General features: G+C 38.4%; 4 protein-coding genes across 7 annotated transcripts; 1 reads left to right on the plus strand and 3 right to left on the minus strand.

Annotated features, from left to right (window-relative positions):
• Positions 1–320: 320 nt before the first annotated feature.
• Positions 321–707, minus strand: LOC147933485 (uncharacterized). The gene has a single exon (XM_087476345.1). The coding sequence runs from the start codon at positions 705–707 to the stop codon at positions 321–323; it is 387 nt and encodes a 128-aa protein (XP_087332471.1).
• Positions 708–2,924: 2,217 nt separating this feature from the next.
• Positions 2,925–4,983, plus strand: LOC104727468 (uncharacterized). 2 transcript variants are annotated; one of them, XM_087471366.1, is made up of 6 exons: positions 2,925–3,101; positions 3,346–3,391; positions 3,625–3,683; positions 4,014–4,221; positions 4,314–4,462; positions 4,564–4,983. In XM_087471366.1, exons 1-6 carry the CDS (start codon positions 3,072–3,074, stop codon positions 4,849–4,851), a joined length of 780 nt encoding a protein of 259 aa, XP_087327492.1. In that variant the 5' UTR covers positions 2,925–3,071; the 3' UTR covers positions 4,852–4,983. The 2 variants fall into 2 exon arrangements, with proteins under 2 accessions (XP_087327492.1, XP_087327493.1); XM_087471367.1 differs by having other exon boundaries at positions 2,995–3,164.
• Positions 4,984–6,266: 1,283 nt separating this feature from the next.
• On the minus strand, positions 6,267–8,376 carry LOC104727469 (uncharacterized). Of its 2 annotated transcripts, none has more exons than XM_087471368.1 (6): positions 8,029–8,376; positions 7,739–7,784; positions 7,447–7,505; positions 6,909–7,116; positions 6,668–6,816; positions 6,267–6,566 (listed from the first exon to the last, which is right to left on the minus strand). In XM_087471368.1, the coding sequence occupies exons 1-6, from the start codon at positions 8,056–8,058 to the stop codon at positions 6,297–6,299; spliced, it is 762 nt and encodes a 253-aa protein (XP_087327494.1). In that variant the 5' UTR covers positions 8,059–8,376; the 3' UTR covers positions 6,267–6,296. The 2 variants fall into 2 exon arrangements, with proteins under 2 accessions (XP_087327494.1, XP_087327495.1); XM_087471369.1 differs by having other exon boundaries at positions 7,966–8,373.
• Positions 8,377–10,158: 1,782 nt separating this feature from the next.
• LOC104720773 (E3 ubiquitin-protein ligase UPL3) lies at positions 10,159–18,810 on the minus strand. 2 transcript variants are annotated; one of them, XR_756750.2, is made up of 18 exons: positions 17,396–18,810; positions 17,196–17,306; positions 16,998–17,114; positions 16,730–16,903; positions 16,490–16,651; positions 15,905–16,141; positions 15,701–15,822; positions 14,215–15,622; positions 14,011–14,106; positions 12,210–13,760; positions 11,865–12,089; positions 11,676–11,780; positions 11,460–11,540; positions 11,315–11,383; positions 11,069–11,197; positions 10,682–10,801; positions 10,421–10,600; positions 10,159–10,327 (listed from the first exon to the last, which is right to left on the minus strand). XR_756750.2 is itself a non-coding variant. In XM_010438654.2 (17 exons), the coding sequence occupies exons 1-17, from the start codon at positions 18,290–18,292 to the stop codon at positions 10,535–10,537; spliced, it is 5,670 nt and encodes a 1,889-aa protein (XP_010436956.2). In that variant the 5' UTR covers positions 18,293–18,810; the 3' UTR covers positions 10,159–10,534. The 2 variants fall into 2 exon arrangements, 1 of the variants encoding a protein (XP_010436956.2); XM_010438654.2 differs by having other exon boundaries at positions 10,159–10,600.

Here is an 18,810-nt window from a genome sequence, read left to right on the forward strand (position 1 = left end):
GAAAATTGTTTACAAACAAAACATGATGCGGAGAAGTACGCGCTTGGCGTGCCAAGGAGTCCGCAATAACATTAGTTTTCTTGAAATAAAGGATAAAGAAGAAGATGAAAATTCTTCCTTATCAATCTTGATGTCATCCAGGTACGTCGAGAAAGCTGGCCAGTTGGAAGGAGAAGACACCATCTTCACCAAATCTGAGCAGTCCGTATAGAAAGCCACGTCTCGGAAATCATGATCAATCATGCAACGCCTCGCCCAAAGGAAAGCTTCAGCTTCGACAGGTAATGGAGATAGACTTCGACGAAAATTCCTAGCGCCCATCAGCGGTGACGCAGCCTGGAGCGAGGTGCACCTGCAAATTGGTCTCCTGCTTTCCAGGAACCATCTATAAAGCAGCGGTAACCCGAAAAAACGGTTGGAAGTGAGGTCGTGTCCGCCGGAACCGATAAACCTAGAGTGATAGGATGAGAGATGTCTATATCATCTTCTGCTTGAGCCTGCTGCCACCATGTAGCTTCTCCTTCTGCAACCCTAACAATATCAACCTGTTTCTCCATAATATTTTCAAAAACGCGTGCGCTCCGGGCTTTCCAAATATACCACATAAGCCAAGGAAAAGCCGCAATATTAGCCCCTGGATTTTGCTGCCCTAGGAAATGGTCCACATTTGCATACACCGAATCCGTCGGAAATGAAAGTGGGTCCATCGGCACATGGGCTAAAGCCCATACCTGACGAGCAGGAGGACAAACAAAAATTGCATGATTTATTTCTCCTCATCCGCTCCACAGCGAACAATGTGTTTTTGAATGTGTTTGTGATACATTGCAAAACAATAATTCAGATTCAAAACACATTGAATCTTAATTATTGTTTTGCAATGTATCACAAATTACTCTATTTAGTAGGGATATTTGATTTTATCATGATATTATATATATATATATATATGTGAGTAATAATTTGATTTTGTGTCTTTCTAAATATTTTATTAAGGCTATCCTAAAGCTTAAGCTTTTCTTCCTAAATATTATGGAATCCTTACTGAATTTAAATAAATATAATACTAAACATCTCTTTGGTGTTTTGCCTCTATATGTGGAAGATTACTCCATTAGTGAGGATAAATGATATCATTTTTTGCATATTTGGGTGTTTACCAATATTCAGACTTTTTACGAAGCGCTTCCTTAAGTTCATCATGAATTCCAATTTTTTCATGAATGTCATTTTGAAATTTAAGGAAGCTTTCCTTAATTTCGTGGATTCCTTCCTGGATTTTCAAGAAGTGCTAGGTGATGGTTTTTCAAGTTGCAAAAACATGAGAGGGGATTCTACGAGCTATCAACAAAAGTTTGTATTGAGTAAAAATGCATCTATGAATAATAATTTTATGAAATAAATTTAAAATATAGTATTAGTATATGTGGTTGCATTGCTTCATCATCTCATCTTTCAATTTTATTTACTTGTTGTCTTTGCAAAAATCTCTAGAAACAATGTCCTTGTGGTGCTTTACTTGCTAGTAACTCATTTATCTGATCAGTATGATGCAACATCTAAACTATCTTTTCTTCAAAAAATAAGAGATGTAATTAAGCAACACATCTTTAAAACCATCAAGAATTGAGAATCATGAAGATTTTCACTCAGTCCTAAAACTAGTAGCAAACTAAACACCAACATACAACAAAGAAGAAAAAACCATGAAGGAAAGAAATCTTTAGTGTTATATGATTATCCATCCTTACGTTCATCCTGAAATCCAAATTTTTTATGAAAGTCATCCTGAACTTAAAAGAATCTTTCATGAATTTTGTGCGATCCTTCCTGAATTTTCAAAGACTGTTAGACGTTGGGTGCTGATTTTTCAAGCTGTAAGAAAAAGATAAGGGATTCTAAAAAACAGAGAACTTAAACAAGAAGGATAAATAGAGTAAAGATCATTGTCTATAGCACTTCAAACAAATTCAATGGTTTGAACATAAGAAATAGTACTTAACAATAAACTAAAAGGATTACATTATTGTCTTCAAGCCTACAAACTTTCCAAAGACGAAACAGAGCGTTGGAGCTATCCTGAAAAAGTTACAGAATTCAATTTATCCATCAAGAGAATGTTATAAACTGAACCAATACACACAGAAAATAACACAACAAGATCAAACCAACTACCTAAGAACGTTAATGCATTTTTACAATGATACACACCTATACCTAAATCTCCAAATACAATCACAGTTTCAAAAATCAACTATCATTAGAGAACAAACAAACTAAACTATTCGAAACATAATCATTGAATTGAGTTCTTAATAAAAGGTTCATTCTAGCAAAATCAATCACTCACTTAAAGGACTTTGATAACCGCTCTATCGGCGACGTATAGAGAGATATGACTCGTGAGATTGAATCTCTAAGTCAAATACACACCACAAGGCACATGCAGAAGTGTTCCATCATTGATGTTGGAGTTCCGTTTGATCAATCACCGAAATGAGTGCGATGGTGTTCAAGGTCTTTCTGTCACCATTTTCTAAAAAACAATGTTTTAATATATTTTTAATTAGTTTTAGTGGTTAGAGATTAAAGGAGAGATTTTGGTTACACTAAAAATCTTTGAACACTAAAAATTGGAGTAGCTATTTTTGGTGGCGGTTCAGCATAATCTTTATGTATCGGTTGCTACGTTTTTGCCAGTTATGATCATACAAAAAAAATCCATGGATTTGATTGATTGTAGTGGAAAGGGAACTCAGTCAAAATCTATACTAACACATAAACAAGAAAAAATTAATAAATAAAAAGAAAAAAAAAAAAAAAAAAACCATCGTACATACAGTACATAGCTACATATTTGTGTATTGACATGAAATCGTCAATACCCCATCGAAATACTTCCAAATTTATCGGTTAAGCTAAAATACATTGGAAACATCAATCCAGTTACCTCCCCTTATAGTTATAAAATAGATTGATTATTGATCTTTATATATAGTCCAGACCATCGATCTCTGTCTATTCTGATCCTGTTTTTTGTTTTTGTTAGAAATTTAGAATTGTTGGGATTTATGCTGTTCGGTCGTCGTTTCGGAGTTCTCGTGAGTAGGGATCTAAACGTTTCATCCGATTCATTCTGGAATTCATGTCACAAATGAGTTAACGTTGATACATATATATTCACTTTTTTTTTTTTCTTTTTTTTTTTTATCACTTAATGTCTCAGTTTCTCCACTAGCATTTGTTGGGCACTTGGGTTAATAGATTATCCTAAGATTTGGAGAGTCTATTGTATGGTCTCATTTGTTGTTTTCTTGTCTGTTTGGTTTGATTTGTCAACATCAGAAAATGGGTGCTGCTGAAAACATCCTTGAAATGGAGGCTCGAATGGGTAATATTTAAGAGCTACATCGATCCACAAAAAAAGAAAAGAAAAAAAAAAGTTATATCTATCTATCAGTTAATATTAACAATGTGAATAATTAATGGTATATATGCTAGCTATATCATAATTATCCTTGGTAGTGAAATGGATCGTGAGAATGTTGATAATCTTTTGTCGTTTAAAGATAACATTGTGCGGTTTTCTTTTCTTTTGACACTTTTCTTCTATATCTACGACAGAATATAGAATTGTCGACTCTAGTGTTGCGGGACCTCTTTTCAGCCCCAAAAAGTTCAAGGTATTTACTTAGAGATCGATATTTGGAATTTTGTTGGATTTCATGATGATATACTGTTTTTGGCACCTAAATACCAAGAGATCCGTCTTGGGGATGCATGGAATTACAGGATGGGGTCAAGTTCTACATGCATTTTCATAGAGTGATATTCTCTACTTATATCCATATCCAAACAATTTTACAATTAATATTCTCTAATATCCATAAAATGTCAAATATGATATTCAGACTAATCTGTTTGTGAAAATTGTCCTCTCTTCATTCATTCATTCATTAGATTTGTACTGCTCTAGCTAGTATAATATTTGACTTTGTGTTAAAATGTTTTAGGTTCTAGTGAGGGCCAAGTGTGTCCGTTTGGTTTGCTTTTTGGTTACGGCCACCCTTTTTGTTGGAGGAGCTTCTTCTGAATTGGCTTACTCTAATGGGCATAAGAATCCAGAGGAGGTAGTACAATTCTTATGGAACAGAAAACCTAGAATTTTACTCCAATGGACCCCTCATATTTCTCAAAAAATTAAGCTTGCTGTGAGAGGAGGTATATTGTCTTTTGATTCCTTGTTTGATTGACATGATTACCATGAGGACAATATCTTAATTGAATATTCAATATGTATATATTACATATAGGTTGTTCAAATGCATCCAGTGACTACAAGTGGCTCAGCTCAGATATGAGGATTTTGGATGTGTCATCCTATGGAGTTATCCAGGCAAAAAGGCCTGGAATAGCCACTGTTAAAGCTGTCTCCACTTGTGATCCTCACAACTTTGATGAGGTTAATTATGATCGATACCAGTTATTAATCATTTTTTTTGCATAATCCTTACTTATTATAGTGTCGGTTATCATTTACAATTGTCTTTGTATTATGTGTAGATTGTTGTCAAAGTTTTCCCTAGTCAAGATGTCTGCTATGACATGGATGATATGGATCATAAACTCGACAATGATCTATCGGAGCCAATCTATGTCTCGAAGCGAAAACCTATATGGAAGACATGCCTTAAGATGACTGACCTAGTAATCTTTCTTGTTGGTGGAATTTTTGCTGTAGTATGCTCTTATTGTTTTAGCCGTGATGGCTCCGTAATGCCTATTAATCGGTGTTCAAAAAAGCAGTTTAAAGGATCGTCTATGCGCCGTATAAGAAGATACAGAAGATGACTATAAATTTGGTGATTATTACCTAAGTGTTGAAGGGTGTGATTGGTAGTTTGGTACTTGGTGTGGAAGCTGTAAGCATATAAATTTCAAACAACCAAATTTTTTAGCACAAAAATAAGTTTGTTTCCAAAATTTAGCACAAATAAGTTTATAACTATAAGGGGAGGTAACTGGATTGATGTTTCCAATGTATTTTAGCTTAACCGATAAATTTGGAAGTATTTCGATGGGGTATTGACGATTTCATGTCAATACACAAATATGTAGCTATGTACTGTATACACAAAAAGCAGATCCGAAGATGAACCGAATCAAGTGGGACAACAAAAAGCTAAAACCAAACACAGCCGAAAGAAAGGCGGTGGATCTACCAGATAAAAGCCGGCCTAAGCGGTGCTAAGATAGCTTTTTGTTGAAGAATATCTGGAAAAAAAACAAAAACAAAAAAATATATATATATCTGGAAACGTAATGGGTAAATAAGGATCCTTACCACAAGCCATAAAAAATTAAGTAAGTATTGTAACAGTGAAGACCAAACCAGTGAAAAAACGTTTACGGATCAAGGCATCGGAGAAGACGGTGGAGCAACATCGAACGATTAAGATCGAATAAACGATTTATCATCTCTCTCATCTTTAATGTTCATCTTCTTCCATCTCTCCCTCTCGAAACCTCCATATCCTTTTTGAGTTTATTCTATTTGATTCCTTCTCTCTATAACTTTAATGGACAAGATCTGATATCTAGCCCATTTTTTTCGATGAACTAAATCCTGTATACCAGATTTGATGGACCAGATACGGGGACTAAATATCTATTTCTTGTTTTCTAACTTATTATTCATTCAATGTCCACAAGCCTTATTGTTCATTATGCAGTTCTACAAACCAATCGGTGCACAACACTGATTTATCCTCCCAGATGGACAAGACTGATGAATTTTCTGAAGACAACAACACTGATGAACCTCCTGATGGACAAGACTGATTAACTCACTGGTGGGCAAGACTAATGAACTTCCCGAGGAAAACAATTGATGGCCAACACCGATGAACTCCTCGATGGACAAGAGTGATGAATTCCCCAAGGCAATAATCGGTAGACAACACTAATAAACCTCCTGATGGACAAGACTGAAGAACTGTCCGAGGACAACAATCGAAGGACAACAATGATTAAATCCCCGATGGACTTCACTAATGAATTCTCAGATAAATTCTCAGATGACAATATCAATTTGTATCTTTCTTTTATTATTATGTATTGATTCAAATTTTATTCAGGGGTAAAACCGTCTTTTTCAATGCCATAAAATTAAAGAATGGCAGTTTCAGAAAGAAAAATAAGAAGATGGCATTTGTCTTGAGTTTAGTTTTGAAAATGGCATTTTAAATGAAATTTCCTAAATAAAATGTTATAGAAAAAGAGATTACTTATCAGATCTATAGTCGTTTACGGCTTGTGCGTCTCATAGACAACCGCTTTGGCTGTGTTTTAGAACACAGACTAACAGGCATTACATAGCAATTATGGCGAAAACAATAATGGTCTACTATTAGAAAGATAACAATTGCGAGAAAAACTATTACGCAAAAAAATTTCAAGCATGCAATCGATTCATAGATTGGCTCCGATAGATCATTGTCGAGTTTATGATCCATATCATCCATGTCATAGCAGGCATCTTGACTAGGGAAAACTTTGACAACAATCTACACATAATACAAAGACAATTGTAAATGATAACCGACACTATAATAAGTAAGGATTATGCAAAAAAAATGATTAATAACTGGTATCGATCATAATTAACCTCATCAAAGTTGTGAGGATCACAAGTGGAGACAGCTTTAACAGTGGCTATTCCAGGCCTTTTTGCCTGGATAACTCCATAGGATGACACATCCAAAATCCTCATATCTGAGCTGAGCCACTTGTAGTCACTGGATGCATTTGAACAACCTATATGTAATATATACATATTGAATATTCAATTAAGATATTGTCCTCATGGTAATCATGTCAATCAAACAAGGAATCAAAAGACAATATACCTCCTCTCACAGCAAGCTTAATTTTTTGAGAAATATGAGGGGTCCATTGGAGTAAAATTCTAGGTTTTCTGTTCCATAAGAATTGTACTACCTCCTCTGGATTCTTATGCCCATTAGAGTAAGCCAATTCAGAAGAAGCTCCTCCAACAAAAAGGGTGGCCGTAACCAAAAAGCAAACCAAACGGACACACTTGGCCCTCACTAGAACCTAAAACATTTTAACACAAAGTCAAATATTATACTAGCTAGAGCAGTACAAATCTAATGAATGAATGAATGAAGAGAGGACAATTTTCACAAACAGATTAGTCTGAATATCATATTTGACATTTTATGGATATTAGAGAATATTAATTGTAAAATTGTTTGGATATGGATATAAGTAGAGAATATCACTCTATGAAAATGCATGTAGAACTTGACCCCATCCTGTAATTCCATGCATCCCCAAGACGGATCTCTTGGTATTTAGGTGCCAAAAACAGTATATCATCATGAAATCCAACAAAATTCCAAATATCGATCTCTAAGTAAATACCTTGAACTTTTTGGGGCTGAAAAGAGGTCCCGCAACACTAGAGTCGACAATTCTATATTCTGTCGTAGATATAGAAGAAAAGTGTCAAAAGAAAAGAAAACCGCACAATGTTATCTTTAAACGACAAAAGATTATCAACATTCTCACGATCCATTTCACTACCAAGGATAATTATGATATAGCTAGCATATATACCATTAATTATTCACATTGTTAATATTAACTGATAGATAGATATAACTTTTTTTTTTCTTTTCTTTTTTTGTGGATCGATGTAGCTCTTAAATATTACCCATTCGAGCCTCCATTTCAAGGATGTTTTCAGCAGCACCCATTTTCTGATGTTGACAAATCAAACCAAACAGACAAGAAAACAACAAATGAGACCATACAATAGACTCTCCAAATCTTAGGATAATCTATTAACCCAAGTGCCCAACAAATGCTAGTGGAGAAACTGAGACATTAAGTGATAAAAAAAAAAAAGAAAAAAAAAAAAGTGAATATATATGTATCAACGTTAACTCATTTGTGACATGAATTCCAGAATGAATCGGATGAAACGTTTAGATCCCTACTCACGAGAACTCCGAAACGACGACCGAACAGCATAAATCCCAACAATTCTAAATTTCTAACAAAAACAAAAAACAGGATCAGAATAGACAGAGATCGATGGTCTGGACTATATATAAAGATCAATAATCAATCTATTTTATAACTATAAGGGGAGGTAACTGGATTGATGTTTCCAATGTATTTTAGCTTAACCGATAAATTTGGAAGTATTTCGATGGGGTATTGACGATTTCATGTCAATACACAAATATGTAGCTATGTACTGTATGTACGATGGTTTTTTTTTTTTTTTTTTTCTTTTTATTTATTAATTTTTTCTTGTTTATGTGTTAGTATAGATTTTGACTGAGTTCCCTTTCCACTACAATCAATCAAATCCATGGATTTTTTTTGTATGATCATAACTGGCAAAAACGTAGCAACCGATACATAAAGATTATGCTGAACCGCCACCAAAAATAGCTACTCCAATTTTTAGTGTTCAAAGATTTTTAGTGTAACCAAAATCTCTCCTTTAATCTCTAACCACTAAAACTAATTAAAAATATATTAAAACATTGTTTTTTAGAAAAAAAGAGTTGGTGAGAATCGTTTCTCATTTGGCAGAGAGAAAAAGAGAGACAGTAGCTCAAACTCCTCAAAATAAAGATGTTTCTTACTTTTTTTTGCTTGTCAGCTTTTTATTAATTACATAATCAAACAATAAACAGAAGTTAATTAAAACCAATAAACAGAGCTCTCATAGACCCAAAGAAATCAAAGCAAAACAAGGAATCTTTGGAGTAAGAGTAAAAGTAATAAACAACCTAAAAACAAAAAAAAAAATCTCATTTGGGGCTGAAAGGATCGCGTAGAACCCTCTCTCCACTATATGCACAGCCTGATATTCTCATTTGGAAAATGGAGTATCTGCTGGCAATGACGACATTTGAAGGGGATTCGCCTACTTTTATTTCTGAGTTAACGAATTTTAGACTTTTTAAAAATGGTTTTCGAAAGAAAATATTCGGATTGATAAGCTTGCAAAATGTGCAAGAATACAAGGGTTTTGTTTTTTCCATGTAAATTCATCAGTATCTTTTTTTTTTGTCACTAGAGTGTCTTTTATTGAGTAAAGCCTATTAAACAGGCCAAATTTACAAGCCAAAAGAACAATTCTACAGAACAACCCAACTAAAACAAAAGCCCACAGGCCCAAATATAATTTCTTCCTTTAGACTGAAGAGATAAGGTGGATCACGGACCACATGGCAAGAGGGAGACATGATAGTTGACACGTGGAAAGTCGAAGAATGGAGTCTCCGATCACCGACAGACGGAAGTAGCGCCGGAAAAACTTCGATTCCGGTCAAAATCGCCGGAAAGTTACACCAAAATCTCGATCTACACCCAGAAAAAGCAGCGGATTCCAATTTTGCTGAGAAAATGACTCCAAAGCAGAGTTTTATCATCTTCGTCTTCAGTAAAGAGCTTTTCAATCTCCAAGAAAGAATCTATATCATAAACTTGCAAACCAAACAAACTCCATCGACCCATCAAACTTCGGCATAGAAACATGCATCATCATTAATTACTTCAAATCAAATCAAGTGAATGATAGAAGCAATCAAAAGCAGATCCGAAGATGAACCGAATCAAGTGGAACAACAAAAAGCTAAAACCAAACACAGCCGAAAGAAAGGCGGCGGATCTACCAGATAAAAACCGGCCTAAGCGGTGCTAAGGTAGCTTTTTGGTGAAGAATATCTGGAAAAAAAACAAAAACAAAAAAAAAATATATATATCTGGAAACGTAATGGGTAAATAAGTATCGTTACCACAAGCCATAAAAAATTAAGTAAGTATGTAATTCTTCTTTCTAATAGAACTAACAAAAAAAAATATAAAGATATTAAAACTCAAAAAGCAATGGGAAGTCTTGTCGACGACAAATTGGAAACCATAGATCCAGGCCGCAACTTTACAAGACGATTTCCCAGCAATTTTTGAGGGGCCTTGCAAAGATCAACCTATCCCGAGATTCCCCAAAAGTCAGCTTTCAAGAGAGCTTACCTTCGCCTGAATTGAATCGAATAAACGTGAATACTTGTGTGCGAGTATTGCTCGCTTTTATAATTATGCACAATTCTTAAATGTCATAAATTAGTTTTCGTTGTTTAAAATATCCAAAGTGCCGTCCATATAAACTTGGGTGAATTTCAATAGTTTGGACCGAAAAGATAATTCTTGGAAGAAAAAGAGAAAAAGGAAAAGATATCATCTTTCTTTATCTACTACACAGTAATGGCGCCTTCTGCAGAGCCTGCAAAGACAAAATTTACATCCACAAGTCACAACCCTATGTCCCTCCGCGCTACAAAGTCTCCCGGAGAACAGAGGTTTCAAGAGCAGTCACCTGGCTTTTGGGCGCATCTTCCGCTTTTGTCAGATCATTAAAACCCAAAAAGCAGAGAATCAGTCTTCTCATGTAATGTACAGAGAGGGGAAAGGAAACCGAGCGATCTGCTGCTTATGAGAGGTCAAACGATCCTTGCCCTTCATTGATGGCGTAGAGCAGTTTCTTGTACATGATTTCCTGTTTCATATACGTCAGGGTCACCAACAACAATAACATCAACATCGACTCAAGGGAAATATACAAAGAGACATGACTCACCTTTGTAGAATAAGGAGGAAGCTTAAGGTAGTTTGCGCAAGTCATGACACTCGGCAAATCATCATCTGCTGTCTCCGAAGCCCCTGCTCCGTTGACTGCTGCACTTGAGGTCGATGAGTGCTGAGCAGCCAAAGACAGCAATTTTAGAATCGCACAGAAAATCAATACATAACAACGCAACGTCAGCAAGACATTAAGTTCATCTGAAAAACTCTTGCAAATGCTACAAAAACCACAATGTGTGTCTGCTCTTAGAAAAAATAGCAAAAGACCTTGCCCACACATAGATGCCTTCTGACATATGCTTGGTGGATAAAGTTGAACATGGCTTGGGACGGTTGCCTAAATCACAAAATGACTCGCAATTAAGTACGACTTTTTTTTTACCTTTCTCACAATCGTGAGCTTTGGGTTCAGAACAGCTAAGCCACCAGGAGGAAGCCTAGGAGCTCCAGTTACAAATTGGCAGAAAGCCCTCTGCTGATCTGCTGTTAGTTCTCCCATGATCTCTAGTAACTACAGAGTGGGGTGAAAAAATCAGAATCACAAAAAAAACAACAGTTCAGAACTCAGAAGCATAAGTATAGTACGATATGTTGCTAAAAATTCAGTGGATAGAGAAAAGTAACATACGTTAATGATCGCCGGACTTTTGGCAGTATACCCGTGATCAAATTTGATATGTTCAGTAAGAGTCTCCGCCTGCAAGAAAATAAGACTTTAGAAATGATAATTTCAAGTTTCTTAATTATGGGAAACTGAAAAGTGGAAAAATCACCTCCCACAACTCTCTACGACCACACAACAAGTAGTCCAGCTCAGAAGGGGTGAATATTTGTAGAGATGTTATGTCAAACACCTGGTAATTAATTATGGAGGTCAGACTAAAAAAATAAAAAACGGAAGTCTCTAATTCACAGAATCATCTTTTTCTACATTATTATGTTTAAAAGCCAAAAGCAACAGAAAAGAAAGAGACAACGAGACTGCTAACCTGATTGAATCCAGATCTGAACGCGTCGATCTGCCGAGCAACTCCTCTCTTGACAGTAGCATCAACGACAAGGGAAATATACTCCTCAAGATTAGTAATATCAACCTGTAATAGAACAGCAAGTCATCAGCAATCATGGACAAGTACTACAAGAATAGGAAGAGGTGGGGTTGTATACTAAGACAGTACAATTTCATCTCCTGGTCTCAGAATGTACTCAGGATAGCCAGGTAGTGTGAAGTCCAAGCAGAGATCTTCTATGCGGGATCCACGTAAACATAAATCAGAAACTGTGCTGCCATTGCCACCACCTACTGCCTCCAGATAGTGCTTGCGGGCAACAAGAACACGCAGCTCTTGCAAGGTCTTACCAAGTTCAGCGTCAAATAATACAATATCATGCAAATCGAGCTCCTGCTTATTTGACAAAAAGAAAAGAGGACAAACTTATTATCAAAGGCCAACAAAAATGAAAAAGTATAAACCACTATTTCACTTTTATCTAGACAAAACACTTCCTAGTAATAAACTCACTTGACCAAAAAGAAGCTTATAAAACGCTGTACTCAGTGGGACGTCCAACAGCCGTCCATCTTGAAGTGCTTTGGCCATCACACGCCCTAAAAGGCGGAAATATTCAATGACTTTATGAAACTGACCACCTTCAGATACGTCAGCTGTTGAGGGCCAAGGCCGAGGAAACAGCCCAAGTGGGGCCTGAACTATCTCTCTGTCCCTAACTGCATACGACTTTCCGTCTTCAATCTCATCTCTATCAATTTGCATAGATACCTTGTCACCAGAATTTGATCTCCACATCCCAAGGGCAACCTTTTGCAGATCATGGCTTAGAAGTGTGTAAAACTCAAGTGTAGGGCCTAGACCAGTACCAACTTCACCAAAATATTCTACTTCGAGCACAGCTTTCTGGCTAGAATACATCTCCATAACTTTTGCAGCAGAATCTAATATCCTATTTCGGGATACTCGAACTTTCTGGCGCTGCAGTCTCCCTATTCTCATCTCTCGTTCATTTGTAGACCCACTGCCGTCAGCACCTTGCTGCTGCTGTAAACGATTTAATGCACGAGACAACCCAAAAGCAGTTGAGTAGAAATACTGTCTACGGGTCTGAAACGGAAACAAAAATGGGCATGCTCTAGTCAACTGGTAGCACCAAGAGGGAAGGCTTCCACTGCACAAAGCAAGCGCATCCTGGATTTGTCGAGCTAATTTGGGTGTAAGTTTGCTATTAACGAATTCTTCATGAGGAACCTTAGCAGCAGTTGTACTCAGATCATCTAGACTTGCAATTTTACCCTCTGCGAAACGATCAGAAACAGTTTGGGCTCTTAGACGAGGGCAAAGCTGATTTAAACCCTCTAATACACGCAACAGCGCCAGAACATTATATGTAGAATCTGATTTCTCAAGGTCGCATGGAAGCTCCCCTTGCAATATACTATCCAAAAGAGATGCCTTATGTGACTGAGATTCTACACTAGAGTTGGTAGTAGCAGACTTTGTGGATTTTGACGGTGTGGTAGAACTTGCTCCACCAACAGACAACCTATTCACTTGGCTGTCTGGCCTCTGGTACATGATGGTGTAAATGTCATTAAATCTGCTTCCATCACTTGAGATGAGATCACTGCCACCAAACCTGTCATCATCATCTTCATCAAGCATAAGTTGTCGTTGTACAGCCTGATAAATCGTCAAATGCCTACTAAGTTGCTTTCCTCCCGCAGTAAATATCAACTTAGAGGGCTCATCTGAACTCCGATACAGGGTACGTCCATGCAAGTCCCTACTTCCCCTGATACCTCTACCACTGGCAGCTCCAAGCCCAGCCATCGCCGCAGCAGCAAAGGATAGTGCACCCCTCGAACCATAAGTATTCCCAATGCCAGCATCAGTAGAATCAGAACCCCTTGCTGCTGCTGCTGCTGTTCCACTAGTGCCTCCTGAAGCTGGATTCATTAGTCGGCCGCTGGTTGCCAGACCATCATCATCCACTGAGTCCGCCAATTTCACATCATGCACTTTATCAGCCGTGCACATGGGAAGACTGTCATCCAAAACCTGGAAATGAAGGTATATATGATTTTGAAGGTATTAAACGACAATCAAACCACATGTAAGGTACAAAGCCAACGTGATTGATAGCAGCCAGGTAAATCTAAGTAATAGTGGTATAACCAAATATATGAATAATCTGAGTAATAGTGGAGTAATTCTTTTTGGTGAAATAATCCAAATATGTGAAAGCTGTTGAGCTTAATTGCCAAATGCAATAACGTACATACTGGGAAAAAAACAAAGGATGACTTACATCTTCATTATCATCATCTTCATCATCAGAAATGTCATCCTCTTCAATCACCAAGGCATCATCAATGTCGACTGGGGATATATCCAATTCCTCATCCTGCAAGGCATACAAGTAAGATGGTGTTGAATAAGCAAATTACACCACAACAGCATGATGTAACGCATAAAACAACCATGTAATAAAAAACATAGCACTGTAACATGCCTCAGAGCTGGAGTCTCCGCTAGGTGGTTTCATTTGAGTATCTTTGTCAAGGACAGCTCTCCTTTGAGCACTGTTCCTTGTTTGAGGAACCTTATCCGCTTGAGCCGGCTTCATCACGCCTTTACCTTTTCCTTTCGATGAACTCGTACCTTTCTCATGCACAGGATCTTTCTTTGAGGTATCACCTATGTTAATTGCAGATCTAGATCTAGAAGAATGACGACGAGTGGTTGAAGCTGGAGTTGACGAAGATGGTGATGAAACACCAGCACCACTAGGTAATGCGCCTGCCTCTGTATTTCCAGCAGGCACTGCCGGCTTTAAACCAGATTCACTGCGTTGAACTCGGGGCCAGAGAAATTCCTCCACTGCTGCCATGCTTGCCAATGGATCTATCAGTACAATATTAGAGGAGTAATCACGTAGTGTCTTCTCTCCAGGTGCACGGCATAATCGCAACTTTAAAGGATGTGCCAAAGCACTCAGTCCCGAGGAGAGCCGAGCACTTCCACTTAGTGACCTTGAGGGATGGCTTAGGACAACGGGAAAGCGTTCCAGTGATGATAAAGCATTCTGAAGTTTCTGAATCAAAACTGTCATAGGAGGGACCTTTCCCTCATTACCATCAAATGGAAGAGCAACTTCCAGAAAGGCTTTGAACCTTCTGAGCCCCTCCTGGCGAAGTTTGGGAAAATTAAGTTCCGAGATCTTCTCTTTGGAAAAGTAGCCACAAGAAAAGTAGTTAAGCAATGCTGCAACCACACCACTGCCAACAAACTCAAAAGTTGAGACACCATCCCCTTTACTTAGCTCGGCAAGTATCTCAGAAATGATACCAATCAAGTACTCTTCCTTGCTAGCAGAGAAATCGCCAAGGCTAGCCCCAGACGCTTTAGATTTTCCCTTTCCTTTCACTTTATGATCATCTATACCAGCAGTTAGCTTTTTGCAAAGATTCTTCAGATGTAAGAGATCATCTGTAACTCCAACATCAAGATCCCCACCATCAGATGGGAAGTACTTGTCTTTGAATGCTTTGGCACATGAACTAACTGTTTCCCTCAACATAAAGCTGGATGTAGAAGAATCCAGAGAGTTTGCACCTATGTTAACGGACGCAGAATTCTTAGGCTCTTCCGACTGGTTCCCATCGGAAGTGGCATTACTACTTCGCCGTCTATAACGCCTAGATCGTGCAGATCCGGGCACACAGTCATTTTCCTTATCAGTAGGTGAGGCATGAGAAGGTTTACCAACCAAGACAAGTTGATCTACAGCATGGACCACCCCTTCCCTCACAAACACTTTCGAGAATGTTTCAGGAAGCTTTTCCATCAAAATCTCTGCAACTTGTAGAGCAGGAACCAAGACCTGCGGGTCTTTCCATGCCAAGACACCAGCCAAGAAGCTACATAGGGAAAAATGTAAGAAGTTGCACACACTGTCATGTCATACATAATTTATACATAAAAATTAAAAAGCATACCTCGAAATATTTGTGTCGCCAATTAGAGATTGTATCACTTCTGAACTGCTGAAATACATCAGCTTTCCAATGACTGAGAGACATTTATGGCGAATAGTACCATTGACACTAGATCCATAGATCTGTTGGAAAAGAAAACAAGAATAGTTAGACAATACAAGGTGGTATGAGCATTATTTTGAAGCCAATGCAGAGAAAAATTACCTGCACTAAAACTGGAAGAAGATCCAATCCAAATTGCTTCAGAAGTTCAGGTTGATCACCAAGTAATTTTTCTCTAGGTGAAATTTTTAGAGCATCTTCTTGTTTCCCTGAAGTACTTGGACAAGATTTCTTTTGGCTTGAACCTTTCACAAAAGTATTTGAGCTAGTAGGAAGAGAGATAACTCCTTCAGGCAATGGAGGGAGGAGCTCATTCGCTAGGTTGACTATCTCAAAAATCTAAGATATAAAGCATCCAATAGTTAGAGAGCCCGAGATAGAGAAATAATAATAAACCAGACAGAAGCACATTGATGAAATGCTTCTCTCTATATTACATCTAACATAATCTCAGAAAACAAGTATAAGTGTATTGAGCAACCTGCTCCAAGATATGTATAGCAAATAAGAAACTGTAAAGTGTGATCAATCCACTATACAAACACCCAAGTAAAATATTGTAATACAAAAAAACTAGGATACTAGACCAGAAATAGAGAACTTATCCTAAAATCTAAGCTATTATTATTTCAATCAGATGTTGAACAATAAAAATTTAATATTTGTATCGACAAGAAAAATCAGTACCTGATCTGCAGGCCGGCTCAGTGCTGGGGATACAGATGCATTAGCAGAGACACCAGAACCCAACAGAATATCCTTAAGAATGCTACTAATACCGAGAAGAAGTAATGTCCTAAATCCAAGAGGTGACCCGCTCGCACAGGTAGAAAGTAATCGGATTAACCCCTGAGCACAATATGGTGAAATATGTCACCTAGTGTATAAATGAAGAAAAATAGAATTCAAGAAAGATTTTGCTCGTACCGTGTAAGTTGACACACTAAGAGATGCTTGCCCACCACCTCCTGAATTGCTCGTGGAAATAAGAGACGCAGCTTGAGTCACCAGGCCATGGTTGCATAATTCATCCAATTTCTCAGGATACGGTGCAAATGCTTCGGCAATCCGAGTCAGGCATATAGAAGCATATTCCAAAACCTGCCACCATACGAACACATTATGGAGGGAAATGGGGCAAGAGAGGAACTAGATAGGAGTACCATAAAATAAGAGAAAGTAGGTCAACAATTACCTTCGAATCATGATACTGAAGTAGGTTTGTCAGTAATGGTACAGCTTCCATAACATAATCAGATGCATCAGAAGGTAGTTTCTTGCACATATTAGCAGCAGTAGATAGTGCTACACGCTACAAGAAGCCAGGGAATATGTGCATTAGATACGCGTGTATGTATGTATGGCATTAAAGAAAAGTAACAAATTTACACACCTGAACACCAGTGGAGAAGAAATCCAGATACGAGAGGACAGCCATAAGAGCACCAGCTCGCAAACAGGCAGTTGGGTGCTCCTGAGATATCTTTTTGAGAGCTTGCAGGGACTGTTGTAAAACACACAATTTACAAATACGAATCAAATTTCAAGTTAATCGAGATGTCAATTAAAGTCAATAAAACTCAGATAGCAAACCTGCTCGGCCAAGTCCATGTATTCAATGGTTAGCAATCTGGCGACTAAGCAAGAAACAGCGCCGTAATGTACAACAGCAGCACAAGAAGACGGCAAGACATCACAAAGATGGGTAAGGGCCCTGGCTGCAAGAAGCATAATGTCGGGATTGCTTTCATGGTTGAGGAGACCCACAAGAACAGGGACGAAGGAGTCAACAGAGAAAGTGCTAAGTGAGTCCTCGGTCCCGATGGATAACATCTCGCAGAGCTGGGTTAAAGCCTCGACCTGTTTGCCCTCTTCACCTTCAGAGCGGAGGCCAGAGAGAATCTTCTTCATGCGTCCGTTTAAGTGGGAAGAAGAAGCAGAGCCGATACCGGAAGAAGGGAGCAAGTCATCCAATCCAGCTCCAAGCTTTCTGAGCAAGCCTTGTAAAGCACTGCTGGCAGAGTTCATGTTAGGATGCATGAAACCCGGGTTGCCATCCTCACTGTCATTGTCGTCATCGTCGTCATCAGCGCTCCTAGCAGCGGCGGCGACGGCAGCATCCATGTTGAGTTGTTCTCTGGCTCGGTCTCTCTCCCTAATCCTGACGTCATGTTCCTTCTCCTTGCCCTTGTCGGAATTGGTGTTATCGTTTCCACGGTTACCTCGTCCGCCACGGCGAAACCCAGAAGAATCAGTGGAGGTGTCCATGGGAGTGGGAGCGGTAGCGGCGGCGGCGGCAGAGCGAGAAGAGCGAGAGCGGGTGGTGGTGGTGGCGGAGGAAGGGGCAAGTGAGGAAGAAGAAGAAGAAGAAAGACGAGCGCGTTTGCTGCGGGTGGCGGGACCGGAGGAAGAGGCAGAAGGAGAGAGGGAAGAAGAAGAAGAAGGGGCAGTTGAGGTCGCCTCCGCCCGCTTGCGGCTCCGAGTTTCCATACAAAGGAAGAAACCCCGAGTTTCCGATTTGCTCGATCAGAAGAAAGATTCTGATCGGAAGCTCGCTCGCATCTCAATTTGAAACCCTAATTTTCGGAATCAAATAAAGAAGAAGAAGAAGAAGAAGCTCGAAGCCAGAAAGAAGAGAGGAGCTATTGAAAAGGCATGATGCAAAATCGGTCGAATTGAACAAAATTGGGGATTGCGATGAAGAGAACAAGGAGGGATCTAATTAATTGGAAGCAGAGACGATGATGATGATGATGAAACAAGAAAGGAGACAGATTTGATTAGAAGAAGAAGAAGAAGAAAACCCTAAAATCGTCGAGTCGACGAGAGTGATACGATGAATGAAACTTATAACCAAACCAAAGGAAAAATAATAATAATTTAATGATATATATAAGGACGAGAGAGAGAGGAAGACGAGAAGAATACGATACCGTTTCTGGCCTTCCTTTTCAGCATATTTCACAAGGATACTGACCTGACCGACCGACTGACTGACACGGGCGGCC

The sequence above is a fragment of the Camelina sativa genome, chromosome 11 (genome assembly GCF_030686135.1).
Source record: "Camelina sativa cultivar CO46 ecotype springtype chromosome 11, ASM3068613v1".
NCBI lineage: Eukaryota > Viridiplantae > Streptophyta > Magnoliopsida > Brassicales > Brassicaceae > Camelina > Camelina sativa.

Excerpts from the sequence above, each read along its gene's own strand:
- LOC147933485 (XM_087476345.1), bottom strand. The coding sequence starts at position 707 with ATGGACCCACTTTCATTTCCGACGGATTCGGTGTATGCAAATGTGGAC.
- LOC104727468 (XM_087471366.1), top strand. The coding sequence starts at position 3,072 with ATGCTGTTCGGTCGTCGTTTCGGAGTTCTC. Across the intron at positions 3,392-3,624 it reads TGAAATGGAGGCTCGAATGG|AATATAGAATTGTCGACTCT; the intron begins GTAATATTTAAG and ends TATCTACGACAG. Across the intron at positions 4,463-4,563 it reads ATCCTCACAACTTTGATGAG|ATTGTTGTCAAAGTTTTCCC; the intron begins GTTAATTATGAT and ends TATTATGTGTAG.
- LOC104727469 (XM_087471368.1), bottom strand. The coding sequence starts at position 8,058 with ATGCTGTTCGGTCGTCGTTTCGGAGTTCTC. Across the intron at positions 7,506-7,738 it reads TGAAATGGAGGCTCGAATGG|AATATAGAATTGTCGACTCT; the intron begins GTAATATTTAAG and ends TATCTACGACAG. Across the intron at positions 6,817-6,908 it reads TAAGCTTGCTGTGAGAGGAG|GTTGTTCAAATGCATCCAGT; the intron begins GTATATTGTCTT and ends TATTACATATAG.
- LOC104720773 (XM_010438654.2), bottom strand. The coding sequence starts at position 18,292 with ATGGAAACTCGGAGCCGCAAGCGGGCGGAGGCGACCTCAACTGCCCCT. Across the intron at positions 16,904-16,997 it reads TTCAGTATCATGATTCGAAG|GTTTTGGAATATGCTTCTAT; the intron begins GTAATTGTTGAC and ends GTATGGTGGCAG. Across the intron at positions 14,107-14,214 it reads GCGGAGACTCCAGCTCTGAG|GATGAGGAATTGGATATATC; the intron begins GCATGTTACAGT and ends TATGCCTTGCAG.